Raw genomic sequence first — 19,647 nt, 5'->3', positions numbered from 1 at the left:
AGGTAAGTACCATTATCTGTTCTAAAGATAAAGATAGCATAGCATACAAAGGCTGTGTCAACTTGCAGTGGAGACAGACTTCGACCCAAGCAGCCCAGCTCCACTGTCCACCCTCCAACCACTAGTAAACCACCGTCTTCATTGTTAACAGATAAGCACAAATCCAGTCATACCAGATTCCCCCGGCCATATGCCGACTGCTCTGGTTGGAAGTGCAGTGGCTTGCTTAGAGCACCGATGTGGGAACTCTCAGCCACTGGCAGGGAGAGGGAAGGGGTCACAGGGGCAGGACTAGGGTTGGGTGTTGAAGGATGACTAGTGATGCTCTGCTGGGCAAGGCTGGGGGAGGCTGCTGCAGGCAGGGGCCATCACGTACAAGACTGAGTGGCCTGACAGAGTCAAGCAAGTACAGATGATTCATCTGTCATGAGGATGCTCCCCTCCCCTTGGACATTTAAGTGCTTTGAAAGAATACCTTCATTATTAGCTGGATTCTCAGCAAATCATGCTTCAGAGAAATAAGGAAAGCTACTCAATTCAAAACTGTTGTCATCCTGTTCAAGTGAATCTACCCTCCCTCACCCACATACGCACATAAAGAAAGAGAAAAAAGTTGAAAGGATATGTGTCAATGGGAGCATTCATTTCCCTGGATGGGCCATGATGGATGATTTTAGCTTTCTTTTTATTGCCTTGCTTTTTCTAGATTTTCTACAATAACTATATATTTATTTTGTAGTTACTACCAAATTTAAAAGTACTTTATGAACCAACCCAATCACTTTTAGCTATGGCATGCCTTGCTGTGTAGTATTTTCAATGAAGTCATCTCAAGCTAACCAGACTGAATTAGCTCATAACTTCACAGAAATTGCAGGGTTTAAATTTACACAAAATTGCACATTGCTTATTGTGAGAATGCTTAGGAAGAGCAAGGAGAAACTAACCCCCTAATGTTCATATTATTCAACCAGAACCAAGCAGCTGAGCTGTCGCCATGAGACTTTTGATGAACTTGTGGGAACTTAATGTTCTAAGCCACATCGTTGAGAGTGGTGTTTAATAAATGGTTAACAGAGGGGATGTTGTGTAATGCAGCTGTGGGTGATGACTATGTCACCTAAGTGGGGTTGGGCACTCTCCTGCCCTGACCTCAAGGACACCTAAACAGAACAGCTGTTCCCCAGGCTGTGGATGTCAGGTATCTTTCAGCTGGATGATATCCATCTTTGGGTTTTGCCTGTAGACTCCTAAGTTTGTGACAAGGCTCTCCCTTGGCCTATTCCTGACCAAGTTCCCAGCTTATATGAATTATTTTGTCTTTAGGATAATACCAATGGATTTTCCTTATATTTCCTGTGGAAATAAATGAAGACCAGCCAAATGAGAAAAGCAAAGGCTATTTATTCTGAACTTGTAGCAAGGGAGTCAGACTTTTGCTTTGGCAGAGGAATGGGAAAGCCTTATAGTGAAATAAAGGAAAGGCTTTAGGTATACCCATGTTGGGGGCTATTGGCATGCAGAAGATGTAGGAGGGCAAATAGAGCAGGGGATCCTATGTGATTGGTTAAGGATGCATATTTGGCTTTGTATGGTTGGTCCTACTTTGGAAGCCAAGACCAAACTTCAAGAAGCTGTTAATTATTAATCAAGTCCTGGCCAATAATTTTGGTCCAATTATTACATAAGTTATTGTGCAGTTTGCTGAATTGTCCCTTGAAGATAGCAATTTGGCTTTCTCCAAGTCTAACTTACAGCAGGCTGTCTTCTGGTGTTTGTTTTAGAAAAGGTATTGGTTTCTTGAGCAGGTTGCTGCAGGTTGTGGGTGAAAGTTATGTGGTAATATATGGTCTAGCCATTGTGTATTTGTGTATTCAGTCTCTCACAATAGAATCTGTCTTGTCCTTATGTTTTTATAATTAATTCTTTTTAGGCAGACAGCTGCTGATCTGAGTGATACCTTGGACGGTCAGTCAATTGCCTGAATTGCTAAATGTTCATTGGCCATCTAGTATGGCTAAAGCTCTGTGAGGAAACATAGGTGAATAAACATAATCACTATCCTCAAGAAGCCTTCTTAATATAAATTATGTCAGAAAGTTAAAAAGTTCCAGGTGCCATGAGAACTATGGATAAAATGCTACGAGTGCTCAGAAATGTGAAGTTGGATAGAGAAATAGGGTTTCTGAAACAATGTAAAGAGTTAGAAGCAAAAGCAGTTATCTTTACATTAACTGTTTTTTTTGCGTGTATATAAGGAAAACATGCAAAGAAATAAAGGCAGTATCTTCACTGAGAAAAAGAAAAGGCAAATGCAACATGGCAAGCACAATTAGGGACGTAGTTTAGTATTATTGGGATCTCATCATTGATGGAATCTTATCAGAATACTTGTGCTGTCGTCATTTGGGGATTCTGGTGTATGTTCCGACACCACAAAGCAGTTCAACTAGGTGTTCGACAAATTTAACTCAATTCTGACGCTAGCTCCCTGGAGATAGCATCAGATCCTACAGGTTAAGGGCTTGGTTCCACAAAACTGTCCCCTCTCTAGATGCCAGTCCCAAGTCCACCTATGCTTCTGACCAACAAGCTACATATTGGAGGTTCCCAAAGCCGCCTTCTTGGGTTTGATTAATTTGCCAGAGCAGCTCACAGAACTCAAAGAAACATTTCCATATGTTTACCAGTTTATTTTAAAGGACGTTGTAGAAGATAGGATGAGGCCCATAAGGGTTTTGAGCACAGGAGCTTCTTTCCCTGTGGGACTTGGGGTTCACCACCCTCCTGGGATGTGGATGCATTAGCCATCCCAGAAGGTCATCCAGTCTTGTTGTTCAAGAGTTTTTATACCTTAATCTGTATCCTCCCACCCCCAACCCTTTTCCTTCCCAGAGGTCTGTGGGTGAGGCCAGGAAAGTTCCAACCCTCTAATTAGTTGGTTTTTCTTGGTCTTTCTAGCCAGCCCCATCCTGAGGCTATGTAGGGCCCCACTCCAAATCACTTCATTAGCATAAACTCAAGTGTGATCAAAAGGCCTTTTTTTAAAAAAAAAAAAAAAAGATTATTTATTTGAGAGAGAGAGAGCGCATGCTTGCACGAGCATGAGGTGGGGGCGGGGCAGAGGGAGAGGGAGAAGCAGACTGCCTGCTGAGCAGGGTACCAGACCTGGGGCTGGAGCCTAAGAACCCAGGATCATGACCTGAGCCAAAGGCAGGCCTTTAACTGATTGAGCCACCCAGGCACTCCACAAAGGGCTTCTTATGAATAACAAATAATCCTATTACCCAAATTCCAAAGACCATATATATTTTTTATTATACAACAGTGATATTTCAGTTAAATGGTGGAGGTATATCCCTATAGAAGTGGAGAAATGAAAATATTAATTTTAAAAGAGATGCATCCTAAAATAATCAGCTTTTCCCCCTTTTTAAAATTAAGATACAAACTTGATATCTCAGTCTTTATGAGTTATCATTTTTGCATTAAAATGTTTTGCGGGTGCCTGGGTGGCTCAGTTGGTTAAGTGTCTGACTCTTGATTTCGGCTGAGGTCCTGATCTCAGGGTTGTGAGACTGAGCCCCACATCGGACTCTGTGCTCAGTGTGGAGTCGGCTTGAGATTTTCTCTCTCCCTGTCCCTCTGGTCCTGCTCTTTCTCTCTCTCTGTGGCTCTCTCGCAGATAAGTAACTAAATCTTTAAGAAATAATAAAATGTTTTGGACATCCTTACTTTTTGACATACAAAGGATACAAACGTGTAAACATACAGTGATGAGAGGGCAAATAAAATAGGTCCCATGACTGGGACAAAGAACATAAAATATAAAAACAACTTTTTCCCCCTTCATCTTGCTAAAGGATCATGGACTTGATCCAGTATCATCAAATATATTTTATATAAATGAAATTACTTCTTTAATATTAATTTTAGAACTGACTTTTGGGGGGAGCTATTATACCTGTTATCTGTTGGATAAGAAATTAATTGCAAAATTCTGTGGCTTAAAACAACCATGAACATTTATTATCCTCACGGTTTCTGTGGGTCAACAATCCAGGAGCAGCCAGGCTGGATGGTTCTGGCTCCGAGTCTTTCATAATATTGCAGTCACATCGGTGGGTGCTCGTCTGGGCCTGAAGGAGCCACTTCCAACGCGGCTCACTCATGACGGCTGGCAGATTGGTGCTGGCTGTTAGCGGGAGGTCTTAGTGCCCCCACATGGGTCTGTCTGTGAGCTGCTTAGGTGCAGCTGGATTCCCCCAGAACCAGTGATTCAAGAGAGGGAAAGAGAGCCAGGCAGAAGCTATCTTTTTTATGACCTACCCTTGGAATTCCTGTAGCATCACTTAACACCACTTTCTATTGATTAGAGTGACTCATTAAGTCTGGCTTGAATTTAAGGGAAGGGGAATTAACTTTCACTTAAAATTTTGTTTATATTTAAATATAGTTGGCACACAATGCTACATTGGTTTCAGATGTACAATGTGGTGATTTGACAAGTTTATGCCTTCTCTATGCTGACCACAAGGGTAGCTACCATCTGTCACCATAGAATGCTATTATTATATCATTGACTATATATTGCTTATGCTGTGCCTTTTATTCATGTGGCTTATTCATTCCAAACCTGTATTTCCGACTCCCCTGCACCCGTCTTGCCCATTTCCCCACTCTCCCGCCTCTCTGGCAACAATCCATCAAATTCTCTGTATTTATAGTTACGATTCTATTTTTTGTTTGTTTTTTTAGATTCCACTTATGAGTGGAATCATACGGTATTTGTCTTCCTCAGTCTGACTTTGGCTTAGCATAATATATCCAAAGTATATAAAGAACTTACACAACTCAACACTAAAAAACAATCTGATTAAAAAATGGGCAGAGGACTTGAATAGACATTTTTCCAAAAAAGATATGAAAATGGCTAACGGAGATATGAAAAGATGTTCAACATCACTAATCTTCAGGGAAGTGTAAATCAAAACCACAATATCACCTTATACCCGTCAAAATGGCTAAAATAAAAACAAGAAATAATAAATGTTGGCAAAGATGTTGTAGAAAAAGGAACACTTGTGCACTGTTGGTGGGAATGTAAATTGGTACAGCCACTGTGGAAAACAGTATGGAGTTTCCAAAAAAAGTTATGAAAGAAATATCGTATGATTCAGTTATTCCACTATTGGGTATTTAACCAAAGAAAATGAGAACACTAATTCGAAAAGATATATGCAGCACTATGTATATTGTAGCATTACTTCTAATAGCTAAGATATGAGAGCAACCTGTGTCCATGGATAGAAAAATGAATAAGATATAGGGGGTGTGTATGTATACATACATACACACAGTGGAGTATTACACAGCCACAAGAAGGATGAGATCATACCATTTACAGTAGTGTGGATGGACCTAGAGGATATTATGCTAAGTCTCCACCTTTTGAAAGGAGGACTGTAAAGGAATTTGCAGATGTATATTTTTATTAGACTTTAATTTTTTAGATCAGTTTTAGGTTCACAGCAAAATTAAGTGTAAGGTACAGAGATTTCCCACATACCTCCTGCCCCCAGGTAGCCTCTCCCATTATCAGTATACCCCCCAGAGTGATACATTTGTTACAACTGATGAACACACATTGACAAATAAACACCCAGAGGTCATAGTTTACATTAAGGTTCACTCTTGGTGTTGTACATTCTGTGAATTTGGAGAAATGTATAATGACACGTATCCACCTCTAAGTATCATACAGAATAGTTTCACTGCCCTAAAAACATACTGCACACATTTTTTTCCCTGCAGACATTTTTAAAACTACCACATTCATCCAAATTAACACATACTTCCTATCTTAAATTATAATGAATTTTATTTAACTTTTAAAAATATTCGGTGCTATCAATGAACTCTGTCATACTGTATCATAAAGATAGTGTTACCCCTAAGGAGTGTCAAGGTACACAGGACCATTTGCCTACACAGTAACTGTGGCACCCTACTCACCTTTGTCACCAATGGGTTATAAGATACTATCATCAAATCTATTTCTATAGCTTCCTCCATCTGCTTCCCTTTCTCATTTATTGAGAAGCTTCTGTTGGAGATAAGATACTGTTTCAGTCACTGAGGGTAAGAGTCACAGGTAAAGGATGATAAAGATATGATCCCTGACTACAGCTTATAACTAATAGGGAGATAGATACTGAGTAGCAATAAGATCTGTAAATAGGATGAATGCTTTGGTGAGGTTAAGGCATGAGCAGAAGCATGGTGATTTGAGGGGCGCCTGGGTGGCGCAGTCGTTAAGCATCTGCCCTCTGCTCAGGGTGTGATCCCAGGGTCCTGGGATCGAGCCCCGCATCAGCTCCTCCGCTGGGAGCCTGCGTCTTCCTCTCCCGCTCACCCTGCTTGTGTTCCCTCTTGCTGGCTGTCTCTCTCTGTCAAATAAATACAATCTTAAAAAAAAAATGTATGGTTATTTGAGGGATATGGTGAATGACCATCTATGTAGAACATCAGTCTGCAGAAAAGCACTTAAAACAAGATATGGAGGGCTCAGGGCCATGATAAGGGTTTTGTTTTTCTCTGCAATGAGAAGACATTAACAGTTATTACAGAGGGTAATGACATGATTTGTGTTTTGCCGAGTGCCTCTGAGATCAGAGGCAGGGAGACCAGCTGGGAGATTGTTGGAGAGTTTAGAGGTGATATGTGAAACGTACGTTAGTTCAGGTCCACCAAAATATACTCACCAGGATGAGTTTATTAGATATGCAAGAAATTTATTGGGAGTGGAAACAGGAGAAGGCAGGGGAGTCTTTAGACTGTGATGGAGGTCTGACCCTGGTGGAAGCGGAGAAGGATAGAAGGAGAGGAATGGCTAGGAAAATCTTAGGCTGCAAGCATAGATCTAAGAAAGTTTTGGTCAGTCCAAATGGAAGTCTTTGAGCCAAACTCACCCATGGGAGGGGTCCCACATCTTGCAAGAATGGGTCTGCATTAGTTCTCTTGCTGTTCTTAGTAATTGGCTGGGAGCAGCCTGTGGGAATTATGGTTTTAGTATAAACATGGTGGTTGATCCAGAGGGCTGTCAGTCAGTTTCTAGGCTGAGTGTCTCGAGGTGATGGTAATGTCATTAACTGGAAATAGGGAGAAGCAGAGGGGTCTGGAGGAAGGAGAGATCATGAATATTTGAGCAGAATTGTTTGAGGTATTCATGGAACATGCATTTGGAAATGTTGTAGCAATAGTTGGAAATAATGAGTCTAGAGCTCAAGAGAGAGATGAGAGATGGAGTTCCAGATTAGGGAGTCTTCAAAATGAATTCTTGGGATTGAGATGTTCTAGGTATGGAATAGGGGGAGAAAAGTGGAAGTCAGGATGTTGGGAAATAGAGCATGTAAAAGGAGGCAGAGCTGTCTGAAGTGAAGTAATTCAAGAGGCTGGAGGATAAATTTTCAGGCAGGGGGTTATGGACTGCACTGGCATATCTGGACCTTTCTTAGGCATAAGAGGGAGTACAGTCAACCAGAGGATGTAAGGACACTCTGAAGTAAGAAGAGTTGAGGGGTTGCCTGTCCGATGATCCGAGTGAGAGACAGGAAACGGGAGACTGAGCATTAGAGAAAAGTGGGTAAGGTTCAGAACGGCTATTGTGAGCATCCAAGTAGGGAGAAATCTAGTATTTTTACCAAAAAAAAAAAAAAAAAAAAAAAAAAAAAAAATTTTTTTTTTTGCAGAAATGCAAACAGAATTTTAGTAAGGATTCTCAATGCCCACATCATCAACATACCGATTAAACAATGACGAAATAAAATTTCTAAAATTCTGAAATTACTGCATTAATTAATGCACTGTGTTATTTCACAGAACTTAACAGAATAGATGTGGTTTTCCATTTATAAACGTTTCTCTGAAGCCCATACTTTTAGGGATGCAGTTGAACTAAACATGAGAACAGTTTGTGCATTGCTTTGTCATCATGAGATTCTGCGTTGGTTGATTATTGTGAATATTTGAGCTAGCTATATGTGGGAATTTAGGCGAGTTTTCATTGTAACACCTTGATTCACCTGTATTTTCTGAGCACCTACTATGTGCCTAGCAACCTGCTATGGCCCTGCTCACAAAGAGATTATAATTTAGTGGGAGAGATTCTGGGTTGGACTATAACTTTCTCCCTTTGCCTATTCCTGTGATCTATAAAACATTATCTCTTTCCTGCAAGCATGTTAAAATGTTTGAGTTGGACTCCTAGAACATGTCCTCTTCTTGTTTTTGCTCTGCTGGCTGTAACAGTGTCCCCACAGGGCTGCAAAGAGGAAAAACAAATACTCTGGGACTTCCACCCTGATTCTCATTTCAAACTTACCAATTGGCCTGATTATATAGGTAAACTGGTATTCCAGGTAATGTGAATTGCAATGTTTCTCTGTACATTTCTTTAAAAAATGGTCGTAGATTAAATGAAGAGAGGTGGTAGAGGAGGCCTCCCATAGAAAGTAGCGTGACCCAAGACCAAGGGGAAAATAGCAGACATGGTGCCACTTGTCCCCACTTCCCCACTGTGGGGTGTTCTAGTTTTCTTACATCTAGTATTAAGATCTTGAACCTCTATTTCTTTTGGGTAAACAGGAAGGGCTGTAGGGACAGCTCACTCCTATGGGGACGAGGGACCAAGGAGCCATCACAAACACAGATTGGACATGCCTTAGCTCCTTTTGACATTGGAGGTGCCTGCTGGAGAGATTTAACCCCTGGGGGTAATGAGGGGCTGGGTGCAATGGGATGTTAATTAACTGAGCCAGAAGATGGGGAAGAACCTGGCAGGATTAGGGCCAGGTAGATCAGAGCCCCAGTCAGGCCTGCATGGCCCTGTCCCAAGCACATCTTGTCACATAGGGCGGGTGCCCCTCTGTGCGTCTTGAAGCGTTTTCAATTTGAAGAGTTTCCATGTCCTTATTCTACATGACACAGAGCTTACAGATTGGTTTACCTTCCTGGAATGAAGAAATTCTGTGATTCACAGACTTTGGTTGTGAAACTGTCCTTTGTAGGGGGAAGAAATCTGACAAATAAGAGGGAGTAGGGCTTATGGGCTGGGTAAGTGGGTTAAGTCAGCCTATTATGGGGGAGGAGAGGGTGCTGCAAATGATTAGGTGAAGCTACAGAAAGGCTACACAGTACGATGGAACTTGTATGCAAATTCCAGGTTCCACTCAGAAAATCAGAAAATGTCCTGACAAGTGCTATTATTCATGGTCTGTTTATCTCGATTGAGACCCTTGACCCCACCCCATGGTTTTCTGAGCAGGTTTGAAGCCAAGGATCTGCAGGCTGGCAAGAAAAATACGCTAAGGTGGTCTCTGTCCTAACATTCTGGCCCCAGCTTTCCCCTTCAGCCTCTGGCAGGAAAAGGCCTTTCTAGGCACATTCAGATATGAGTGGGTTGGCGTTCTGTCCTGATGATTTCCTTAGAGAACTTTTCCGTGCATCTGGCCAAGTACACGAAGGGCAGGGAGTGGGAGGGAGGCTCTGACACTAGTTGAGTGGCTGTTCTGTGCTGGGTGCTGCCAGACTTCCCGGAACATGCTCTGTGGACCTTTGGCCACTGTGGGGACTGACAGGTGTCTGCCCTCATATTATATTTCACAAGGAGGATTTTGTTCTGTGCGTAGCATTTTAATTGCGTTTTTAATTTTTGAATAACAGGCATAATGTCCAAAGTTAAAAAACACAGAAAGATATGTAAGAAAAAGCAAGACTCCTTCAGTCTCCTCCTATCTGTTTCTTGAGAATCCTTCTAGAGATACTCTGTTAAAATATAGCATATGCATATGTATTTATTTTTTTAAATATAAATGGCAGAATCATATATACTCGCTGTGGAAACTTAGGCCTAATATTTTAAGATTGCCAAAAAACAAAAACAAAGCGTGGATGTATTTTTTCATACAATTGACACAAAAAGTAATCATAGGGTTATGTGTTAGGGATAACAGCTTAAGGGTGGGGAACAATGTGTGTTTCGGTATAGCAGGAATATTGATCCATACACCTGCCTGTCTATCCTGACATTTTTTCCAGTTCTTGTCAAAATTGGCATACATGGACCTGGACCTGGAGTGCATCAAGTATTTAATAGCTAAATTGGCTTATTCCTGTTAGGAAGTATTTATTTGTGGTTGGTACAAAGCCCCGCTTGATATTTTAGGTGCTGGTCGCAAGGGAGTTGCTATTGGAAAGTCTCTTATGTGGAATTATGTAAGGAGAAAGTGTTCATTCTGAATTCTGCGAAGAGGAACAGTGTGAGATCCACCTGTGGATTCTTAAGAGAGTGGTGCCGAGGTCACTGAACTCTGTTCTTGGTACATTAGAACCAGGGCATTATGCCATGCTCAGAGGCAGAGGAATAAACAAGGTCGGAAGCAGGCATTTATTCCATATAAGGAACTTACTGCTTGAAACCCTAAAGGACTACTTGAGGACTTTTGTGGCTGGGGGTTTGACTGTATGCACAGTGACTGTAGGCAGGCATTTGGAGAATGACACATTGTCTCCAAGTGTTTCTTAATGGACCCTCCCTTTCTCTTTCTGTCTCATTTTCCCCCTGATTAGTTTCATGGCCATTCACATTAAGGAAGGCGTTTACCGGAATTGGGCCTGTTTATAGGAGGAAGCTGTTTTTGTGAGGTTGGAAGGAAGAGTGAGAAGAATGTGCACTGCTGTGGGGTTTGCTCTGGAGTAAATGCGCAGCATTTCAGAAGCATGGCCAAGAACCTACCCTACTCTTGATGACTCAGGAGTGTCCATTAGTTTGGTGTACGGAGGACTGCTCATTTGTTTAACTCACTTTGTTCCTAAAAGAAGGTAAATAAGAAAAAGTCAAGCTTGAGAAGCAAGGCTCGTTGATCTTATGGTGCTTCTGTCCTCACATGGTGTTCTCCTCATATGTGTGGCTCTGTGTCCAAATTTCCCTCTTCTCGTAAGGACGGCAGTCACTGAATCAGGACTGACCCTAATATAGCATGAGTTCATTTTAACTTGATTACATCATTAAAACGCTATTTCCAAATAAGATCACGTTCACAGGTACCAGGGGTTAGGACTTCAGCGTATCTTTTTAGAGGACACAGTTCAATTCACAACACTCCTTTGCCCATCTCCCTCCTGAAATAATGTACTAGCTTCTTACTTCTCTCCCTATTTCCAGGGTCTCCTCTCTGACCTAGCCATCATATCAATAATTATCTTTCTATAATGTAGAAAAGATCATATTATTTATTACTCTATTATTCCTAAAGGTTAAACTCTTGATCTGACAGATAAAGCCCTTCACAGACCATCCTCATTTGGGAACTAGACCTTTTGTCCTCATCACATAGTATGGAACAGGGATCTGTCCTTCTTGCACAATCTGAATTGAAGCTAGCCTTGCTGAATTGTGTGCCTACCAGGCACTGCTAGTCAATCCCAGCTCGTAAAGGGTTCTCGTTCGCCCTCTCCTAAGAAGGCTCTGGGAAGTGATTGGATTTCTTGCACGATTGCTCCTCAGGATGCTGTACTTGCGTATCTCCTCAGATATTGGTTTATTTAACTTTCAGTTCTATTTCCTATACTTTCAATGGAAGACGGTAAGATTGTCTATCATAAGGCGGTTGGATGACATTTACTCATGAAACTGATACTTACAAAACTGTCTTCTCTTTCCTTAACCTGGTCTGGCAAAATGACACACCTCTTGTGAATTTATTTCTTGTGAAAACATGTGGAGTGGAAGGGTAGGATGGAGGGTAAAAGTGTTTTCACTGAGGATAAAGAAGGATTAATGAGAGTAATATTCACATAGAGTTAAGTAGGGTTAAAACAAAGTGAAGCAACCTCTTAGCTAGTTTGCCATTCTAGAGGCTGCTGTATATAGATTTTTCTCTGATATAATAACAATAAAATCAGACAGTTCTAAGATTTAAATGATCGAATCCCTGAGAAGATCTGAAAAGAGCCAGATGTTTGCCCAAGTAGTTAAATTTTTAGCACAATGATGTATCTATATGCGTAAGGGTAGAGAAAGAACCATATAAGTTCCTTTGTATCTAGAAACTGTTTTTCAGTGTAATTGCTATTCCTGTAGCAGGTCTGTACCTGGCCCAGTGCGGAAAGTCTAGAATCTGGAGTTAGACAGACTGGGTTGTAACCATTGAATTTAAAGCCATCTAGCCTCAGGCAAGTGATTCTGTGCATGCCTCAGATTCCTAAGCTGCATGAAAAGCAGTTGGTACAATTCCTGGCAAAGAGTAATGCTCAAAAGTCAGATTTTGTTGTTATTGTATGAATGACCCCAAACAGGGTCTCCCCTGCATCCAAGAACTTTTATAATTCCTTCTTAATTATCAAAGTGTCCTAATGGGAATGCTGGTTAAAACTGCATCTTTTATGACAACTGACACTTTACAGTGTTGGGTGAAGGGCTTTTTATAAGTAGCCCTTCAGGTGACACAAAGAAAAAAATATCCGAATTAGCAGAGGCGTTTTACAGAAAAATATAGGTCATGTGTTGTTAAAGACTTATGCCAATATTGGTATAAGGCAATATAAAAGGGAAAACAATATTTTACTAAGAGAAAGAATTTTTTAAAAATATTTTACTTACTTTGGAGGAGTGGGGGAGGAGCAGAAGGAAAGGGGCAAGCAGATGCTGTGCCGGGCCCAGAGCCCGACACAGGGCTCAATCTCACAACCCCAAGATTGTGACCTGAGCTGAAATCAAGAGTCCAACATGTAACCGACTGAGCCACCCAGGTGCCCCAAGAATGTAGAATTTTTATTTGGCGTAAATACCACAGAAATGTAAAGGGAACAGAAGAAACTCAGAATGAAGCAAGTATTAAAATTGGGCAATTCTAACAAAGCTAAAAAAAGAAAAGCCAAAAAAAAAAAAAATTATGAGGAACCAAACTGGAGGGGTAATTGAGTGCTATTTTGGGATTTTTGAGATTTCTGCATACACTACTCAGTATTGCTGGGGGATTGATTCTTATATTTTCCATATAGCTGTTTTCACATATATATTCAAAGAAAACAAAGGTCTTAAACTACAATTAGAGCTCTCTTTTGAGATGTTTTCTGTCTGTAATATTTCTCTCTTTGTTATAATCAGGTGAAAATGAAATCCTTACAACTCTGCATGCCATTTCCAGCAAAAACCAGATCTGGAGATCGTATATGGGCATGGGCTATTACAACTGCTCCGTACCGCAGACGATTTTGCGGAATTTACTGGAGAATGCAGGATGGTAATGTATTACTAGATTGAAAACAGGAGTACGATGTTTTGATTTGCATGATTCTCCCCATTTTCCCACACCTCCTTCCCCCTTGGAGTGTCAGAACTTTCGTACAGTGACACCCACACTCCTGCGTTGTCTGTAACCTCCAGGAACCTACCTGGCTTTCTCTGGCTTGGGAAATTTCCTTACTCAAATGTAGAGGAAATGTAGAGTTTCTTCCTACTCTTATTCCCGTAAAAAATTTTTAGAGCTCTAAAATGTGGTTGCTGGTAATCTCTTTCTCTCTAATTTAATGTCTATTCTGTCTTTGTAAGCATATTGAGCAAGATGTCAGCTTGTAGGTGGGCAGATGCAGGGCTTTATTCTTTAGAAGCCCTGGAATTTTAAGGCTGTTTTTTTGGTTTTTGTTTTTTTTTTTTGTTTTTGTTTTTTTTTTCTTTTTAAGGTTATGTCTGAGCTTACTCAGTGAGTCAGAATCTTAGTCCGTTGTCTTCTCATGATTTTAGGAGTATCCTTCATCACTCCCCCCCCCACCCCTGCTGCATTCTGGGTACATGACCAATTGAGAAAACAGATGTAGTATCAGGTAAATGGAGATTAAAATATCAGGTTTATTACTTAGCACTTTGTAGATAAAGAGAAATATGTATTCTGTGAACAGCGTCTTCTAGAAACAGTAGAAGAAGGGGCTGAGCTGCACATACTCAGTTTCTTGTTCTGTTCTCACGCCACCAACGAGGAAACTCATTCCTAGTCTTCCAGGTTGTGTGTGCGTGTGTACGTGTGTGTACACGTGCGCGCTTCCTCGCGCACTCGCTCGCTTTTATCTCTGCCCGCTCTGGCTGCTACTGTCTGCACAACCCTGAAAGTGTTTCTCTAGCACTTAAGGAGAACCCCCAAGTCCACTTCCATGCTGTTTCGCTGTTTTGCTGTTGTCCGTTGCACTTGGCTGTATGATAGAAAGAACAGAACAGAGGTTCACATCTCAACACCTTGGATATTTTTGACAGGGAGAGGTCATGGCTCCCACGGTGCCTGAGAGCAGACCAGCCCGTCTGCTGCTTCTGCCCGTTGGGATATATTGTCTGACTGTAAAGGAGGGAAGATGGGGACTCCTGGGCCTTCCTTCTTCTTGTCGTTGGGTCAGCATCACTGTATACACCAGCATCTTTAGATCGAAACTTTATTTCAATTGATGATTTAGTCTCAAAAGGAAAGTTGTGCACTCATTTCTAGCATAGAAATGGAGTGGGGAGGCAATGATAATTCCTAGATGACTTCTTTCTTTCAGTTAGTTGGTATAAGAAATAACTTTTTTTTTTTTTAACTATGCAGGCATGTATACCAAGTATGCAGATGCCATTTATTTGGTCCATAAATACAGTTGTATTCGAGTTTTACAAAACATCAAGTATTATAAATAACCTGAAACTATAACAATACATAAAAATTAGCTTCTTACACAGATACAGATTATACCTTATACAGATATAATTATACCAGGCAGTGTAAGCTGGAAAGTTGAGTAAATTCACATTGTTTTACATTAATATACACAATGCCAGTTAATATTTATTTATTTAAGATTTTATTTATTTATTTTAGGGAGAGATAGCACAAGTGGGGAGGGGCAGAGGGAGACAGGGAGAGAGAATCGCAAGCAGACTCGCACTGAGCCCAGAGCCCGACACAGGGTTTTATCCCAGGACCCTGAGATCGTGACTTCACCTGAAATCGAGAGTCAGATGCTCAACCGACTGAGCCACCCAGGCGCCCAAGTGCCAGTTAACATTAAAAACAAGTTTCAGTGCATAGCACTTGCTATAAGAAGTAACTTTAATTTCCAGTACAACCGATATTATGTGAGGACAGAATAAACAATTCCCTCTGCAATTCAAAGGTATTTAGAGCAAGATGTAAAGATTGTCTTTCAGGTTAGCATATATAAAAATATCAACTTAGTAAAGGGAAGGTCAGCTTCTCTATGGGAAATCATAAACTGCCCCCACATGAGTTTTTGAAATACCCAAGTACATCCTCCACAGCAATAAATCTTAAAAATTTGCTGAACACTTTGCATCTTTTGTAAAATATTTTATTTAATAAATTTTGTTAGATTTAATTTGAATTCTCAGTGTTTAGAATTCTTACTTATAAATAATTGGTTTATATAAGAGGCTCTCCTCCTACCATCATAAGATGGACTATTGAGACATCCATTAGTCCATTTTTTTTACCTTAAAAACAGAAATATGTAAAGTACCTGTGCAAAAAAACTCAAAGCTGCCAACAATTTTTACTGTTTTGTTCTAGTGGACACCTGAGGATTGGGCCCTCTCAGCCTCTGTGGGAGGGTGGGAGCCTAACTTCTATGAGCACTGCTTAGCAAACCTAGATGGATTTCACTCTCCTTCCTGGTTTCTGTAATTTTTCATTCCCCTGATTCCACTGAGCTCCTGCTCCCTCATTCTCTGCTTAAAACATCAGTCCACCTCTAACACACACACACACACACACACACACACACACACACACACACAATATACAAACTTTTCGACAGTTTTGGCACTTTTTAAAAAGATTTTATTCATTTATTTGACAGAGAGAGAGACAGCCAGCGAGAGAGGGAACACAAGCAGGGGGAGCGGGAGAGGGAGAAGCAGCCTCCCAGCGGAGGAGCCTGATGTGAGGCTCGATCCTGGAATGCTGGGATCACACCCTGAGCTGAAGGCAGATGCTTAACGACTGCACCACCCAGGCGCCCCAGTTTTGGCATTTTTTAAAAAAGATTTTATTTATTTATTTGAGAGAGAGAGAGTGAGAATGAGCAGGGGGGAAGAGCAGAAGGAGAGGCAGACTCCCCGCAGAGCAGGGAGCCCCATGCGGAGCTCCATCCCAGGACCCTGAGATCACGCCCTGAGCCGAAGGCAGACGCTTAACTGACTGAGCCACCCAGGTGCCCCCCAATTTTGGCATTTTGAAAAGTAAACCTGATACCCGACTTGATCGTAAACTTTGCACAAAGTGTTCTTATACCAGGAATAAACCCACTGTGGCGACTCTTTATGACATGTGAACTTATATTCCCTTAACCCTCATACCACCCACAAGCATAACTGGTTTCTGTGTGTTTGAGTCTGTGAGGAGTGGACGTTGTGTTTGGCCATCAATACAGACTGTCCTCATCTGCTGCCTCAAGTCCAGACCTGTAGTTCTGAGGCACAAACCATTTGCCTAGGCTAGGCCTAGCAGAGGTTAGCCTGGGTGGATGGGAAGCACAGCACCTTTGTATCTTTTTCTGCTTTTGAATAGCAAAGCAGTCCTAGTTGACCAGAGTGCTTTGTCCTGGATGAAGTTGCTTGTGTCCCATCATTACGAGGCCGGATCTGTTGGCCTAATCACTCCTGCCTTGCCATCCCTGGCCAGAGCTTTTAGTTTCAATATGCTCCATTTCTTCGTTAGTAAGAGAACAGGAAAGAACCATCAAAGAACTAGTTTTTTTGCTTTTGGTGTGTGTGCAAGTATATTTGCATGCTGAGGTTTCTTTTCCACTGTGGTATTGATAAAAGTTTGCATGGTTGAACTCCAAGTTTGATTTCAAAAGCAAATGGCCTGTCTTTCCCCTTACAAAATAAGCCTCCAAAGTACATGAACGAGCTGCAGCATTTCAGCTGTCGGAATACTGGCCAGCGGCCTTCACTCTTGGTGGCCATAGAGAATATTCACCATATTGCTTCCTGGCTGTGAGTGGATGTGTTAATTTACTTTAGGAGCTGCCAGCATTTCGAGAGGGAGACAATGTTGTTTTGCTTTTCAGTCCCGGTTCTTGGGTGCGTTTTAAATATTGTTCCTTTCCACTCACCGAAAGTTGATTTGAACCAGAGGGTAAAACTGGACCTCACTGGCACTGATAGGGAGGGCTGTGCACATGAGGGTGAGGAGATTTCACAGTATCACCCTGCTGAATGGTTTCCATAGAGACGGAACCAACAAATTCCGGTGACGTGAGGTGAAAATAAATGGACAACATAGCTTCAAAAGAATACAAACATTTGGGCTCTTACAAGAAAATTTACATCAGGTCCAGAATTTTATTTTATGGGGTCCACTGTTACAAATTTTTGACTGCTGATAACATCAGTAACTAATATAAAAAGACTTATATTTTTTTGTGGCTATTTCTGTTTTGTGTAACTTTGGCACTGGGATTGAAAGGAGAGAATCTCATGAATGTCTGTCCTACTGCACTACCTCCTTCTTTCTCAATCCCGCAAGAAAGTCACAGCCCACCATCAGAGAAAATACTGATTATTTTGGGATAAATGTTAATGCCATGTTGACTATATCAAGCATCCTGTTTGAGCCAGACAGAATGCCTTTTTGGATGTGCAGATGCTTTAAAAATATATTAAAATACATCTAGAAACAGAAATAAATTGAGTTAGTCAGTTGAAATACAGAAAACGTAGGGGTGCCTAGTTCAGTTGGTGGAGGATGTGACTCTTGATCTTGGTGTTGGGAGTTTGAGCCCCACATTGGGTTTAGAGATTATTTAAAAATAAAATCTTAAAAAAAATAGAAATAGAAAATGTAGGTAACAGACACCCCTTCTTAATCACCACATTTTGCCTAATTGAGTCAACTAAATCTTTGTATACATGGCGGCAGGCCCCCTGTTAGCATTTTTCACCTGAAATGAGGGTTTATTAGTGTCCTTGGGCCTCAGACTCACTGGACTGAGTTTTTTAATAGATCCTTGTTAAGACCTTTAATACCTGTTATTTTAGTTGAGTAGAAAATGTGTAGACTATAAAAGAAGTTCACAAGTAAAAGAAGTGGGATCATATATTTATTTTTGCAAGAAAACAATTACAAAACTCTACCATTAGCAGTACTAATTAGCATTAGCCTAAGTTTGGGCTTATGAGAGTGTTGAGTAAGGTGAGAAAGGTTGGCAAGGCAAGAGAATATTAAATCTCTAAGTCTGTTATCAAAGGAACAGTGCAGTCTCAGGTATGGAGGACTGTGCTTGGGAGCTTTTCCTGCAGGTAATGGGGAGCCATCTCCATTTAAGCAGGGAAGTCAAATACTATGCAGTTCTGCACCACAGATATTCAGTAAGTTCCTGTTTTAAGCACAGCGTTAGGGCAGTAAGGCAACAAAGAAGAAGTGGTGGATTATGGGCCATTGGAAGGAAGACTAATGGGAATTGATCATGATTTGGGCTCAAAAAAACTGCAGTTTCTACCTTGAGAATTGGCACAACACCCTTCAAAAAGGGATAAGAATATTCAGGAAGAGAAACTAGTTTGTTTGGGGATCTAGTTGGAAGAAGAATAGGCAATGTGAAGCTGACATGAGATGTGACAAATTTTCAGAAAAAAACCTTTCCAAATAGAAATATCTAATAATATCTGAGCAGAACTATGAGATCAAAATAGAGGAAAAAAACCTTTTTTAAGACAACTAACATTTGGGCAGGATTTTACCATTTCCAAATGTTTCATATACATTAACCTCCTTTGAGTGCTAAGAACATACGATATGGGTGATATTATCTTCATTGATCACAAAGAGAAATGGGGAGAGAGAGATTTAGTTGTCCCAGTTCACAGGTAGTACATTAAAGAAGTAAGATTGAAACCCAGGGCTTCTTAATACTAGTGTCATGATAATGCAGGGAAATCTGTGAATCACTATACTACTTACGAGAGTACAGACGGGTATGATCTTTCTGGAGAGGAACATGGCAATATGTACCGAGAACCTTACAATTAATCATCATATACAATTCAAAATTCCACTTCTAGGAATTTATCTGAAGGAAATAAGACAAAGAGAAGGCTGTTCACTGTTATGCCACTTCTGGTATTTAAAACCAAAAGTAATATTTTATTTGAGGGGACTTAAATAAATTATGGTAAATAAGATAATTTAATGCCACATAACAATTAAAATTATGTCACTGAATGATATGAAAGTTATTAGAAATTGTCCATGGCATAATGTTAACAAATAAAATCAGGGCAGAAAACTTTACATAGAGTATAATCTTATTTTAAATATAAATATGGTTATGATGTAGAAAAGAGTAAATTAATTAGCTTGATTGTGGTAATCATCTAACAAAATATATCAAATCATTATATTGTATATTTCATTTTATTTTTTCTTATTTTATTTTAGTAAGTAGGCTCCACACCCAGTGTGGGGCTTGAACTCACCACCCTGAAATTAAGAGTCAGATGCTCTACCGACTGAGTCACCCAGGTGCCCCTGTATACTTTAAATATATACAGTTTTGTTGATTATCTCAATAAAGCTGGAGAAAAAAAGAATTATAAAGAAA

The 19,647-nt window shown here is 40.6% G+C and overlaps 1 protein-coding gene across 1 annotated transcript in view; it reads left to right on the top strand.

Moving 5' to 3' along the window:
• The window catches only part of GLDC (glycine decarboxylase), a 98,756-nt gene that overhangs the window by 3,706 nt on the left and 75,403 nt on the right, over nucleotides 1-19,647 (top strand). Inside the window, exon 3 of the mRNA XM_040632315.1 lies at nucleotides 13,169-13,304. Within this exon, the coding sequence (XP_040488249.1) occupies nucleotides 13,169-13,304 (136 nt within the window). The remainder of the gene's footprint in view (nucleotides 1-13,168; nucleotides 13,305-19,647) is intronic.

Source organism: Ursus maritimus, unplaced genomic scaffold (assembly GCF_017311325.1).
Source record: "Ursus maritimus isolate PB19 unplaced genomic scaffold, ASM1731132v1 scaffold_17, whole genome shotgun sequence".
Classification (NCBI taxonomy): Eukaryota; Metazoa; Chordata; class Mammalia; order Carnivora; family Ursidae; genus Ursus; species Ursus maritimus.
The sequence above is the reverse complement of the archived record's forward strand: the minus strand, read 5'-3'. Positions and strand labels throughout refer to the sequence as shown.